General features: G+C 41.2%; 1 protein-coding gene across 1 annotated transcript in view; it reads right to left on the reverse strand.

The window, feature by feature from the left end:
* Positions 1-15105, reverse strand: part of Adamts17 (ADAM metallopeptidase with thrombospondin type 1 motif 17) — a 347529-nt gene that overhangs the window by 55921 nt on the left and 276503 nt on the right. The window contains exons 18-19 of the mRNA XM_078051258.1: positions 14201-14360; positions 11633-11768 (exon numbers count right to left, since the gene is read on the reverse strand). Of these exons, the coding sequence (XP_077907384.1) occupies positions 11633-11768; positions 14201-14360 (296 nt within the window). The remainder of the gene's footprint in view (positions 1-11632; positions 11769-14200; positions 14361-15105) is intronic.

Here is a 15105-nt window from a genome sequence, read left to right on the forward strand (position 1 = left end):
TAAGAGTTTTAAGATTCTCTACTTTCACAACAAATCATTCGCAAATGGGAAAAAAAATCTCTTTCTCTCTCTCTTTTTTTTTTTATAGGAACAACTTAAATTCTCACTAGGGGAGCAGAAGGACGAATAAATGGGGTTTGCTTATGCATCCAGGGGACCCCTTTTTTCAGCTAACATACCTGATCAAGTAGGAATCGGACTTTGCAATCTGGGGATGCAATCTGGGGGTTAAAATAACCCTGGAGAAGACTGGGTTTGCTAGCAGGTTGTACCACACCCAGTTTTGAAGAGTTTGGAAAAAAAACTCTCATGCTTTGAGAATCATACAGCTGCTGAGATTGAAAATTCCCATCCAAGAGTAACATTCCGGGCGGGCTGCCTTTCTTACCATACACAGGAATTTTCCAGTTCAGTAGCCCTCCTGCTAACAGACTTGCTGCTCTCATTCTAGCTGGACAGGTCAGCTGGGCAGTCTTCATTTCTTACTAGTGGGGTGATCACAACTATGTCTCTGTGTGGGGCCTTTCTGATGTTTTTGCCTATCTAGTATTCTCCCTTCTTTTGACAAGAACATCTGATTTTTCCTTTGGGTGATATACCACACCCCTGGATGCCGGTCTACGGGAGGGCACGTGACCCAAGCCAGATTTATCAGACCTCGTAGGAACCAAGACGCCCCAGGAGCATAGGCAGCATGCCTGTGGAGCCCTGCAGGGCCTGTGTGTTGCAGCTGCCCCTGAAACACTGCATTCAGTGTTTCCTCAATTTCAGGAGCTACTCCCTATTCTTTCTGTATGCCCTTTTCCTTTTTGGTATATTTTGACATCAATTTCCATTGCCTGGGATCAAAGGCCCTTGAGGCACAGGGTCCCCCCTGCCCAGCCACTTTCTTTTTTTTTTCTTTTCATTTGTGATACTGGGGGTTGAACCCAGGGGCACTCTACTACTAAGCTATACCCCCAGCCCTTTTTATTTTGAGACAGGGTCTTGCTAAGTTGCTCATGCTGGCCTCACACTTGAGATCCTCCTGCCTTAGCCTCTCAAGTTACTAGCATGACAGGTCTGTGGAGGCACAGGTTTCTGAGCATATCATCTTGCTTCACCAAAAGAAAGGTTCAATGTGCTTTAGAGACTGGTGCCTGGGTTACCTCCTTGCATTTCTATGCTACAGCCATGGTTTCAGAGCAGGTGGGGACTGGAGTTTCATTGGCAGCCATGCCATTAGCTTAATGGATGGTCACCTTACCTCCCATTATATACCACTGACTATTCAATAGAAGGAAGAAGCTGATTGAATTTACTTTTTTAGTGGTGGTGTGGGGTCACCCCTAGCAATGTCCTTTGCAGGATGATGGTCCCTCAAGCCTATTTCCAGGAGCACCCTTTTTCTGCAGAAGCTTCAGGAAGGTTAGTTTCCTAGATCAGAGTTCTCATAGGAAATAGCACCATTTTGTGCTCTCCTAGTGAGTTATGGCACCCAGTGGCACATCCAAAGTACATGCAGAGTCCAGTTCCTACACTGTAACTTGATCAAGTATGATAGCTGAAAAAGGGGGTCTCCTGTATGCATGAGTGAACCCCATTCACTCGTCCTTCTGCTCCCCTAGTGAGAATTTAGATCACAGGGTGTTGAATTCCATGGAACTCTAGACAGAACTTCCTTACCTGATAGGACCATAACATCCTTTCTTCCTTTAAATTTGATGTAGGCCACACTGTGGGAGGTGCTGCTGTGCCCAGAATCAGTGCGTACATAAGGCACCCTAGCTAGCTGGCTGGCTGGTGGTAATCTTGCAAGACTTATAGTCTGTGGTTGAGGAAGTACCAGCCACTGGGAGACAGGATTTATAGCCTTACTTCAAGAGTACTGTGAACCCTCTGGAGGAAAGGTTCACCATGGATGGGCTTGGAATGAACACAGTGCCTTACATACCATTGTTAGTATGGATCCAGTATTCCTTATCTAATATGTCTGGAACCAGAAAAGGTTTGGATTTTGGATTTTTCAGACTTTGGAATATATGCAACACACACATAATGAGATATCTTGGAGATGGGACCCAAGCCTTAACATGAAATTCACTGTGTTTCATATATAACTCACATATATCATCTGAGAGTAATTTTATACCACATTTTTAGTGCACCTGTTTTTTGACTGCATTCTGTCACACAAGGTCAAGTGTGGAATTTTCCATGGGGTGTCACATCAACACTCAAAAAGTTTCCAGATTTTGGAACATTCTGAATTTTGGAAGTTTGGATTAGGGATGCTCAACTTGTATCAATATCTTATAGTGGGAGAGGATGAGATAGAGAGATAGCTTAGGTATGGTAAGAACAGCCATTAAAATAAGATCCGCTGATGATTGCTCAAGAGCGGACATGGAGCACCTTCAAACCCAGGTTCCTGATTGTCTTCAACTCCCCCTGAGTTCTGAGAAACCCTAGACTCTGGAGACTGGGCTCTGGGGATTGGGTCAGCCTGCCAGCCTATTAACTCAACAATCCCCTGGGAGCCTCAAAAGGCTGCAATAATAAATACACATTTTTTTTTGAGATTTTAAACAGTGTTATGGAGATAAAACTCATATGCCACAACTCAGCCATTTGAAGTATATAACTCAATAGTTTTAAAACTACAATCTGGAATATCTTTGTTATACCAAAAAGGAATCTCATATCCTTGAGTTATCAACCCTAAATTCTCTATCTCCCTCACCCCCTCAGCCCTAGGCACCCACCAATCTATTTTCCATCTCTGTGCGCTTGCCTATTCTAGATATTTCATCTAAATGGAATTTTATGTGTGACCTTTTGTGACTGGTTTCTTTTACTTAGCATGATTTTTTAGATTCACTTGTGTTGTAGCATTTTATGACCAAATAATATTCCACTGTACTGATATATCACAATTTGCCTTTTCTTCAGTGGTTGAACTTCACATTTCTACCCCTTGGCTATTATAAAAAAAATGATTCTATTAATAAATGGGTACAAATTCTCATGTGGACTTATATTCATTGCTTGTGGGTTTATGTATAGGAGTAAAATTGTTAGATTGAATAGTAAACTCCAAGTATAACTTTAAAAGGAACTGCTGGGGGACTGGGATGTGGCTTAGCGGTCGTGGGCTTGCCTAACGTGTGAGGCACTGGGCTCAAAAAAAAAAAAAAAGCCAGGCTACTTACAAAGTAGTTGTACCATTTAATATTCTCACCTCTGTTCATGTGCTTGCTAGACATTTGCATATCTTCTTTGGAGAAATGCCTATTTGGATTCTTTGCCCAGTTTTTAATTGGTCATGTGTCATTTTTTTATTGATTTGCAGTAGTTCTTTACATATTATAAATTTAAGTCTCTCATCAGATTTATGATTTGAAAACTTTCTCCCTCTCTTCAGTTATCTTTTCATTTTCTTGATGGTGTCCTTTGAAGTACAAGTTTTAGATTTTGATGAATTCTAATATATCTATCTTGTCTTTGGTTGCTTGTACTTTTGCTATCATATCTAAGAAACCATTACTTAATCCAAGTCATGAAGATTTTGCCTGTTCTAAGTTTTATACATTTAGATCTTTAGAGCTTTGAAATTTTTGAGTAAATTTTTGTATATGGTGTCAAGACAGGCGTCCAACTTTGCATGTGGATATTTAGTTGTCCCAGTACCATTTGCTGAAAAGAAAGACAATATTTGCTGAAAAGGCAAAGGCATTATTGAATGCTCTTGACAGCCTTGTTGAAAATCAACTGAAAGTAAATGTGAGGACTTTATATCTGGACTCTCAATGACATTTTACTTTATTTTAGGCAAAAGGTATTTTAGTACTGCTATCTTTTAAAAATTTTTTAATTTGTTCTAATTAGTTATATAGGACAGTAGAATGCATTTTGACACCTCATACATAGGTATGAGTATAACTTCTCATTCTTCTAGTTATTCATGATATAGAGTTACACCGGTTGGGTAATCATATATGCACATAAGGTAATTTAGTTCTGCTATCTTAACAAGTCTTCCAATTCATGAAAATGATGTCTTTCCAATTGCTGAAATCTTCTAGTAGTTCTTAGAGTAGGAGTTTTGAAATTCTTTAATTAAGTTTATTCCTAAGTATTATTCGTTTTAATACTCTAGTAAATAAAATGTTGTCATTTTCACTTTGTTCATTGCTATTACATAGAAACGGATTAACTTTGCTGTCGTTTGTTTTTGGTATTGGGGATGGAACCCAGGGTTTTGTGTTTGCTAGGCAAGCATTCTTCCATAGAGACCCCAAGCCCTCGTTTTTGTTTACTGATCTTTATATCCTATAACCTCACAAAACTTGTTGATTAGTTCTAATAATTTCATTAGTAGATTCCTCAGGATTTTCCAAATACAAAACCATGTCATTTGCACACATATGATTTTTTTTCTTCCCCTCCAGTCTGGATGCCTTTTATTTCACTTTCTTGGGGAAATGTCCTGGCACTTCCCACACGATGTTGAATGTTAGTAGTAAGAGCAGATGTTGTGTCTTGTTCTTTACTGTTGAAGGAAAACATTCAGCCTCTCACAGTTAAGCATGAAGCTGTAGGTTATTCAGTTGTGGTTATTTGTATCTTTCTAGGAGTGTATCAATTTCTTGTAGCTTACAGTTTTTCATAGTGTTTATTCCTCATCCTTTTTATTTCTGTATATAATAATGCCCCCTCTTTTCTTTCTTATTTTAGTAACTTGACTCTTTTTATTTTCATGGCCAATCTAGCTGAATTTTTAAAATCATGTTAATTTCTTCATATGGTCAACTTATAATTTTCTTTTGAAGTTGGTAATTTTTAAAAGTTGTTTTGTTTTAATTAGTTATACATGACAGTAGAATGCCTACTGTTTTTCTGTTCCCTATATCATTAATTTCTGCTCTAATGTTTATTACTTCTTTCTTCTGCTTGCTTTACACTCTGGGTTTTCTTTTTCAGAGTCTTAAATCTATTGATTTTAAATATTTGTTTTTTAATATAAGTGTTTGAAGCTATGAATTTTGCCTTAAAGGCTGCTTTAGCAGCACACCCTAAGTTTTGGAATAGTGTGCCTTTCATTTTCATTCATCTCAAATTCTTTTAGTTTGCCTTGTGATTTCTCTTTTACCCATGAATTATTGAGAAAGTACGTTGTTTAATTTCCACATATTTGTTAATTCTCCAACTATCTTTCTTTTATTGATTTCTAATTTCATTCCCTTGCGGTCAGAGAATATATTTTGTTTTATTTCAATGCTTTTAGATTTGTTAGGTTTGTCTAAATGCCCAGCATATGTTCTATCCTGAAGAATGTTTCATATAAATTTGGGAAGAATGTATATTCTGTTGGTAGGCAGGCTGTTGTACAGCTGTCTATTAAACCTAGTTTATAGCATTGTTCAAGTCTTCTGTTTTCTGGTTAATCTTTTACCTAGGTTTTCCAATCTATTGTTGAAAGTGGGATGTTGAAGTCTCTACTGTTAAAATTTTGTCTTCTCCCTTCATTTATTTCAGTTTTTTCTCTCTTTACTTTAGGGCTTGTGTCGAGGTGTACATGTTTTATAACTGTCATGTCTCCTTTATTCTATTCTCTTTATAAATGTATATCTCTAGTACCATGTTTTTAAAAAACTATTTTGTTTGTTGTGAGCATACCACTCATGTTTTCCTATTGTGGCTTCTTTTTGCAGGCTACCTCTTTCCCCACACTTTTATATATCTGTATATAAATATGTACTTTTAGGGAGAAAAGAATGATCTTTAACTAACTGTGGATTCTTCATTCCTTTAAGAGTTTGCCAGCACAAAACTCAGTCAAAAACCCCAAACCCAAACAACAACAACAACAGAAAAACTCCCCAAACAAAAACCTTCATTAGGTCCCATGGGGAAGAGTGTTCTGGGGTGCAGTAACCTAGCGCATCTAAGCTCATTTTTGAAACTTCTCCAGCAATTTTTCAGGTTAGGAATCCTTCTGCTGTCACTCTCCTAATAAAGCCATTTCTTCTATTATCTCTTACATTTTTTTCCAGACCCTGGGGAATAGGTTTTCCTTTCATTTCTGATGGATCACTTTGTAACAAAAGAATAAGAAGAAGTTCAATATAGTAACATGCTCTTTTTTTTTTTTTTTTGGTATAATAACAAAACAAAACAAAAACACATCCTTGAGTTAGTACCTTCTAAACTGGGGCTCACGCTGAGGTGGTGGTCCCAACATCTCAGGGGGCAAAGCCAGGGTTAGTAGTAATCAAAGGCAGGGTTTACAAATTATTGTTCTTATTGCTTTTGTTCTTTAAGTATACCTCAGATTGAATTCCAACTTTTCCCTTTATTTTTCTTTTCCTATAGTATTACATAAAAAGTGAAATGGAAATATCAAGTGCTTGAAGGTCTTTACACTTTATCACTCAGGAAAGTCAGGAAGAGAGAAGGACCACTTTTGATGAGTTGCAGAGTCCATGAGAAGCATTTCCTCACAGAAATAACACAGGTTCCTGTGAACTTGGTTTCTGGGAGTTTGCTCGTCTTCTGGAATAGCCAAAGGGAGGGACATTGGGATAGTCGGAAGAACTCAGAAAATGCTTTCTCTTCTTCCATCTTGCTTTTCTTCTGAATGTAGATAAATAAGGAAGGGCTTCAAAACTTTACTATTTAAGCCCAAGTAAGATCCTTGGATTTGGATAACGTTAGAAAAGAGTTCCAGATCCAACGACTAAGTTTCTCCTCACCACTCACACACCACCACCAAGGCATGGAGTGGACCAATAGAACCAGTGGTGATTCACAATTAGATTTACTCATTTTATTTTAGAAGAAAACAGGAAGTAAAAAATTCAAGTTTCTAATAGCAAGAAAAGGACTAAACAATGACATCTTTTCAGTCGTATCTGTAGCTAAAGATCCAGGATTTATTCGTAAGTCATAGCCTCCAAATCCCCTCTCTGCATACGTGTGCATGCGTGTGCACACATGGAACATACTTTAATAAGAAAATGAGGTATTCCATTCAATTTTAACCCAAAACAAGGCCAGCTGGGTTAAGATAATTGAGCAAGAAGGACAGATTTAAAAACCAAATGCACTTCCTCGCAGATGACTATTCAATTCATTTGCCAGTAAGTTGTTGAATGTTCTTTTCTGAATCACCCTAATTCGATGTACAGTACAGCATGTACTGCCTGGGAAGAAGTTCAAATCATAAATACTGTAGGGAAATATCTAATAACTTGGAATGGCTTCTCAAGTGGCTAATAAGCTCGCAGACTGCAAAAATGTTAAATCTGGTAAAGCATGAGCTCGGTGCTCCAAGGAGAGCACACTTCACTGTAGCCCCTGCTTCTTTGCTCCAGGACTAGCTGGGGCTGGGTCTCCAGGGTCTGGCACACAGCATGGCTCTTTGGATGCGTATGACAGGGGGCCTCTTCCCTGCAAACTGTGGTCAGCAAGGTGAAGGCTGCCGGCCACAGTCATAACAGCTGAGCTGATCTGTGATTTCTGCCTCTCCTGCCAATGTAGGGGCTGGGTTTGCCGACGTGTTTGTGTTGGTGTGCAAGATGCTGGAGAGAAGCCATCTGCCCTGCGTGTCAGATTCCAGATTCCATATGGTTACAGCAGAGTTCAGGAGAAGTATCCACAGAGCTAGGCACAGGATTAGAATAAAGAGGTGCTAATGGTGTGCAGTTGGGAAGGCAAAGGAAACTGTGGGGAACTCAATGGAAAAAGAGGGTGGAAGAAAATTAAAGAGTGATCAGGAGAAATAAAGGAAAATACAAGGAAAAAAGAAAAACATCACTGTTGTTTTAAAGGTCAAAGAGTAACAATAATATAGAAAGACTCTCTCACTCTGCCAGGTTCAACAGAATTTTGCCTTCATCAGAAAAGTTCATGCACTGGGTTCTTGGGCTCTTCCAGGCTATAGGGGTGTCCTCCAATCACACCCACACTTTTTCTGCAGACTCTACACACCTCCAAGTCCCACCCACTTTACACAGGGGTTTTACTTATGTGTTAGATTGCCTTCCCTTTTTTCTAGCACTCATTTCCAAAGTGGAACCTCTCCACTTGTCTTTGTGTACAAGCACAAGTCCATTAACTATAGGTTCTTGTGAAAGACTCATGACAACTACTAGATCCTGCTCTGCAATAATTCAAATGTTATTGTCCAAATACATTTACAGAGTACATATTCAGAGGCTGAATAGCTGTATCTAGTATGTGTGTGTGTATACACAAATAAGTATGTGTATGCATAGGTTTTTTTTTTTTTTTTTTTTTTTTTTTGGTGGTGGTACTGGGGATTAGACACAGGGGTGCAATATCTCCAGCCCTTTTTATTTTACTTTATGACATGGTTTCACTAAGTTGCCCAGGCTGATTTCAAACTTTTCTCCTTCTTCTTTTTTTTTGTGGTACTGGGGCATTGAACCCAGGGCCATGTGCATGCGAGGCAAGCACTCTGCCAACTAAACTATATCCTCAGCTGGTTTCAAACTTTCAATCCTCCTGCCTCAGTCTCCTGAGTCCCTGGGATTATGGGTGTGCAACACTGTGTCTGATGTACGTATATAACCTTTAGGATTTGCAAAAAAATTTTTCTTTTTCTTTTTTAATTTGTTCTTTTGAGTTATACATGACAGTGGAATCTATTTTGATATATTTATACAAGCATGGAATATAACTTATTCTAATTAGGATCCCAGTCTTGTGGACGTACATGATGGTAAGACTCATTGTGGTATATTCATATATGAACATAGGAATGTTATGCCTGATTAATTCCGCTGTCTTTCCTAGTCATATCCAACCCCCTTCCCTTCACTCCCCTTTGTATAATCCACTGAGCATCCCTCCACCACCCCCCATTGTGGGTTAGCATCCACAAATCAGAGAAAACATTCAACCTTTGGTTTTTAGGGTTTAGATTATTTCACTTAGCATGATAGTCTCCAGATCCTTCCATTTACTAACAAATGTCATAAAGTCATTCTTCTTTGTGGCTAACACTCCATTGTGTATATCTGCCACAATTTCTTTATCCATTTATCTCTTGGTGGGTATCTAGGTTGGTTGCATAGTTTAGCTATTGTGAATTGTGATGCTATAAAATTGATGTGGCCACATCACTATAGTTTGGTGATTTTAACTACTTTGGATATATACTGAGGAGTGGGATAGCTGGGTCAGATGGTGCTCCATTCTTAGTTTTTCTGAAGAACGTTCAGACTGTTTTCCAGAGTGGTTGTGCTAGTTTGCAGCAGTCTCATCAGCAGTATACAAGTGTTCCTTTCTTCCCACAACCTCACCAGCATTTATTAAATAAGTTCATAATCTTGATTCTTGCCATTCTAACCTGAGATGAAATCTCTGTAGTTTTAATTTGCATTTCTCTAATTGCTAGGGATGTTGAACATTTTTTCATAGATTTGTTGACCATATTTTTTCTTTTAAGAAATGTCTGTCTAGTTCCTTTGCTTATTTATTGATTGGATTTTTCTTTGTGTGTGTGTATGTGTTATATTTTTTGAGTTCTTTGTATAGGATTTGCAAGAATTCTGAAATCTATTGTCAAACATATTTCTTTAGCCAAACAATAAAAACTCATGATGATTCACTTTCGTGTGTCCTCTGGTCCTCTTTAAGTAACAATAAAGGGTCAGATGGTTCAGAATAAATGAAAACAAACAATCTGACAAACAAAACCAGCCTAGAGGAGACACCTAGGCATTTCCTTTCTAGGCTCTAAGGCAAATTCCAGGTGCTGTCATGTCTTTTATCAATTTCATTTTCTCGTCTGGAAATTATAGAAATTCCACTCATTCTTTGAGTCCACTTCCCATGACTTCATAGGCAGGATGAGACTAGAAGTGAGTGGGATAGAAGAGAGAGCAGTGGCCAGGGAGAAAACCTTGTCCTTGCCACCTTGGTGCCAAGGAGAGTGCCTGGTGATTGGGAAGGTGCTAGATAAATCCACGTAGAATGGACGAACAGTACACAGGAGGTGTAATGTGTGCTAAGAGCTAGGCTGGATGCTGAGTAGCTGAACAATTAGGCAATGAAAAAAGTCCAATATGAGTTGTTCCCATAGAATCTTCTCCATTTTTAAAGGATGCAGAATCCTGGAGTTTTTGGCTTTTAACCCTTTTTCTTTGGAGTTCTTTGAGGTGCTGTGGGTCCACTTTGAGTGAAGGGGAGGCTCCAAGTAGGGGACCCACATCATGTATCTCTCATGACACATGAGAAAGCCTGTACAATGGCAAGTCCTTTCTTCTTTGGTGCCACATGTTTGTGACTGTGTGATTGACTGATTGATAGGTTTGAGGAAAGGCTGCCAATATCCCAGACACCCAATAAGATTCCTTTTTGCAGTGAGCACTTCCTTAAGGCCTTTAGCATTGGGATGGATTTTCATTCTTAATTTTCCAAGGAGCATATTAAATCAATGTAACAAGCCTGAATTTGTTCTCCCTCCCATATTCTGTCTTTCACTCAAATACATTTAAGAGTTTGACAAAGCAAAGGGGGCTTGGTGCAAAAGCCAAATGCTTTGTGAAACTCCTGCATAAGGCAAGAAACACAAGTTGAGCTTAAGGAACCTGGAAAACTGCCATAACAAGAGCCCAGTCTAGTTAGAAAAGGTAGGCATACCTTAACATGATCCACAGAACCACAAACCAAAAAACATTCACCTCACCTCAGAGAAGATCGAGAAGCCAAGAGGTAACAATGGTCAATGTAACACGGTACCATGCATGCTCCAGTAAAATGACTGCAAGGACAGAGGCAGAACTGATTTCGCACAGTTCATCTTCTAACAACCCAGGAGCTCACTCCAGAGCATGTGAGTCACAAGGCCATGAAAGCTGGGCTGGGATGCAAACAACACACACCAAGATCTGCACTCACTGGCAGAAATTTCACTGGAACAGGCCAAACGCACACATTTATCAGTGTGCGCGCTCCCTCCTGGCCACTCAGACTCTAACATTTATTTCCTTGTCCTCCAAGACAAAGTAATTTAGGGGGAGTCAATGGTTACCACTTGAAAATGTGTAGCAAAGGCTATTTTTTCCTCTGAGATATTATCAGTAGTTTCTTATAAGCTTCTTCCAGCTAGGGTTGCACATTTCCATGAAAGTTCTGATTTGGTAGGCAGAAATTTAGTACAGTCATGTACTATATATCATTTTGGTCAATGATAGACCACACGTACAACGTCTTAATCATGTAAGATTATAACGGCACCGAAAAATTCCTCTCACCCAGTGACATTGTAGCCGCTGAGATGTGTAGCAAAATGGATAACAACTCAGATGTTTGCGGTGATGCTGGTGGAAGCAACCTACTGTGCTGCCAATCACATAAAAGCACAAACATGCAATTGTGTACAGTATATAGTGCTTGTTAATGAGAATAATGCCTATGTTACTCGTTTATGTATTTCACTTTTCAGAATGTGTTCCTGTTGTAAAGTAACACATGATAATTTTGAACAAGCAGAAACCACTCAGTAACGGTAAAAGAACATGGCGGAGTCTAGCATTAGGTGTGACACCCCCCCCCCCCCCCCCCGTGTGCACTGCTGCTGCCCCTGATCCTGTGGGGCTAAGTTAAGGGCAGAGCTCCTTACCGTGACTGGCATGGGTGTGTGTTGCACCTTCGGACCTGGGGCTCAGGGCGGCTGGCTTGAGGGCAATCGCTGTCATTCACCAGAGTCGTGGTCTTATTAACTATCCGTGTGCATGACACGATGGTTCTGCGTTCCCCTGGAAACCAAAACATAGGGGTGAGAGAGGTTATGGCTGCACACACCTGGAGAGGCCATTCATTCACATGACAGAGGAGTGTTTGGGGGCAATTGTTGATCAGTGTATCCTTTAAAATGGTGTCATATTGGTAGTGTGAGAGAGAGAGAGAGAGAGAGAGAGAGAGAGAGAGAGAGAGAGAGAGAGAGAGAGAGAGAGAGAGAGAGAGAACTGTCATCTAAGGGTTGAGGTGTATAAGACATGTGGCAGGGGCAGTGTGGGACAGGAGAGGCCAGAACAAGATCAGAAAGCAGCAACACCTCAGATCAGCTGTGTCCTTGGAAACATCTTGATACACTGAAGCCAGAGTTTTGATTTGGGTCTTTCATTTCCATCAAAGACTGCCAATCATTTGATGTGCTGATCAGGGTGGCTGGTGTGAAGGACACGCAGACTTGCATCCCCCTGGCAGGCATTCCAGGGCTGATGTGAACTTGTCCACTTGGACAACTGGTAGACTTGTGCATCACGTGTTCCTTGGTAGTTTTGTAAACCCATTAGCCTTCCTTAGGTATTCCCAAAGCACCCTTAACACTGTGTGGCACAACTTTGTCAGGAAGGCTGAATGATTGGCAGTTAGGAGGGTGGCTCTGAAGCCAGGCTATGCAGGTTCAAGTACTGGCTCTGTCACGAATAATGTCATAGTGAATAATGGTATCAGAAGTTGGCTGTCGTGCTTCTGTGTCTTGGGTTACTCCAGTGGGCTGCTTCGCCTAACCTCCTGATGCCTTGGGGTGCCTCAGAGCTGTTAGAGTGAATTAATATAAATAAAGTAGTAGAATGGAACACAGCATGAGGTTAACACTTCATCTGCTATATTGATGTCATCCTTATTATTTGGGAAGAGTGACAATAAAAGATTAATAGGGAGCCAAATACAACTCCTCGGATCACAGATTCCTTGCAGGATGTCTTTTGGAGAAATTTGTCATGAAGGAATGAAATAAATATTATAGAGTCCTGAGTTTCTCTGTAAGTTCCCACTGCCCACAACTGAAGCTTTGTGTGACTATGAAAGCTCAGAGCTCCTCTGGCTAGCTTTCAGGTTTGGCACCAGGTCTGACAACTGTAGGCAACTGGAAGTCATCAGTGTCATAAAGGAATTGCCATCAAGCCAGGAGTGATGGTGACAGAACAGGTCTCCTGGCCCAGCAGAGCTCGATCACTGTTCCATCTGGGTGGTGTTTAGTGTGCAGTGAGCCACCCAGCAGGAAAGGTCTGGTGGCAGTCAAAGGTATAGGTGTTGGCTGCTGGATTTGGAGGTTGGAAGAGCAGTGGCTGAAGTCCTGAGGGAAAAGGGGGTTCTTGGGGAGAGATGCAAAGTAGGAGGACCACAGAGCTCATGGTGGACCCCCCCAAGGATAAACCAACTGTCATGGGCTATTTGAGGAGGAGGCTGAGAACAAAATGGGAAGTTACCCAAGATGCACAGAAAGGAATTCACAGTTGATGATGGCAGTGTCTTATGGGCTTAATCTAAATGCTGTGGCTCCAATTTCCTACCTATGAAAAATGGATGGTAAACAATCCTCTACACAATGGGTTTCTGATCAAGGGTATCTTAGCAGTCAGTAGCCATTCAGCATGGAGATAGGTGAGGCCATACCTGGGTTCTACCCTGCCATGACTGCCACCCAGAGTCCTGGTCAACTTTCTATCCTAAATCTGTGCCCATGAGAACCCACCAACCCTGTGTCCCATCTCTCATGACCCTGTGGTAAACTACAGTGTACAAAGGGGCTGCTGGCTGAGAGTTCAGAAGAGCTTCTACTGCTCCTTCTAGAGGACCCAGTAATAAACAAAATGCCTTTTGCTCAAATCAATTCTTGGAGCAGGACAGTCACTGGCTCATCCTGCAGTATCCATAATGGATGAGAGGGGCAATCATCTCTAGAGGTGAAGAAATTTAGGTGTTGAGAGGCAAGTCATTTGCTGAGGTAGGATGAGAAGCTGTGCAGTCAGCTCGGAATATTTTACCCAACCTGTAGGGGTTCGTTCTGTAGTGGGGTTACTGAGGCAAAGAGCAAAGTATATCTGGGAACAGGCAGAGACGTTGTCTGGTGCTCTTCCACCAGGTAATAATAGTTGGAGGTCTATCCTGTTCATTCACAGGGTCAACCTGTCATACCTGTAATGCAGCCATGCACTGGCCTAATCTCTACTCCTAGGTCCATGCCACAGGGAAAGGAGCAGTCTCCATACACTAATGTATGGGCACTGAGAAGGCCCTACTCAAGTGTTCTGCAGACAGTTCTTGGTGGGACTTGGATAAGTTCCCATGGAAATGCAGGGACCTCCCCATGCTCTGAGTGCTGGCTGCAGAGGCCCCTGGATCCACTACTTCTTCATTCAGCACAACGGCACACCCCACCAGCCCACTGCCCGGCCCTCACCTCCTCCACACTGCACGCTGCACCCTTCCCAGCCGCTGTGGGTCCAGATGAACAAAGCGTCCTGTGGCTTTGCTGGTTCACTTTGATTTTCAGCGGTGTAGTTTACAGGAATGGTGTATTCATAATGAATTCCATAATTCTGGTCATGAAATAACAGCACCTGGGTCAGTGGCAAAATAAAAGGGCCATGTTGAAATGGACCAGGAGCCCACAAAGTTGCCAAGTGTGCAAACCAGGCCACCTTGTAGCAGTTTCTCTTCAAGGAGTAGAAAACAGGTTCAGTCTAGGGGGTGCTCCTTTATCTCAACCTTGGATTCCTCAAGGCGTGGGGTAAATGCACATCATCATAGGGGACCTGTGTACATGAGGAGTTTGGCGCTGAACAATTCTATAGATTCTTTGTGGCACTATTCCCAGAGAGCTGGTCCATTCAGAGCAAAGCCCATGTTTGCCTATGTTTCTACAATGCTGTCCTTGCACACATGAAAGACACACATACACTGTGTTCGCCCAAAAGACATCTAAACACAGAGGATTACTCTATTTCTTTAAAAATGAGCACTGTGTCAGGCATGGTGGTGCCTGCCTGTAATCCCACTGCTGGCTGAGAAAGGAGGATCCCAAGTTCAAAGACAGCTTCAGCCATTTAGCAAGGCCCTATGCAACTTTGTGAGACCCTGTCTCAATATAAAAAGGGCTGGGGATGTGGCTCAGTGGTTAAGTACCCCTGGGTTCAATCCCTGGTATTAAAAAAAAAAAAAGTATTGCCCTTTGTTTCTTTGTTCCCAAATCACTAGTTAGTGGTGTGTTTCAGCTGGAGCATTTGGGCAGAAGACAGGTTCAAGAAGTGCAGCCCCCCATACCTGCCCCAGAACAGTTTTGGGGACATCTAGGTCCAAGGAAGT

This window comes from Ictidomys tridecemlineatus, chromosome 5 (genome assembly GCF_052094955.1).
Source record: "Ictidomys tridecemlineatus isolate mIctTri1 chromosome 5, mIctTri1.hap1, whole genome shotgun sequence".
Lineage (NCBI taxonomy): Eukaryota > Metazoa > Chordata > Mammalia > Rodentia > Sciuridae > Ictidomys > Ictidomys tridecemlineatus.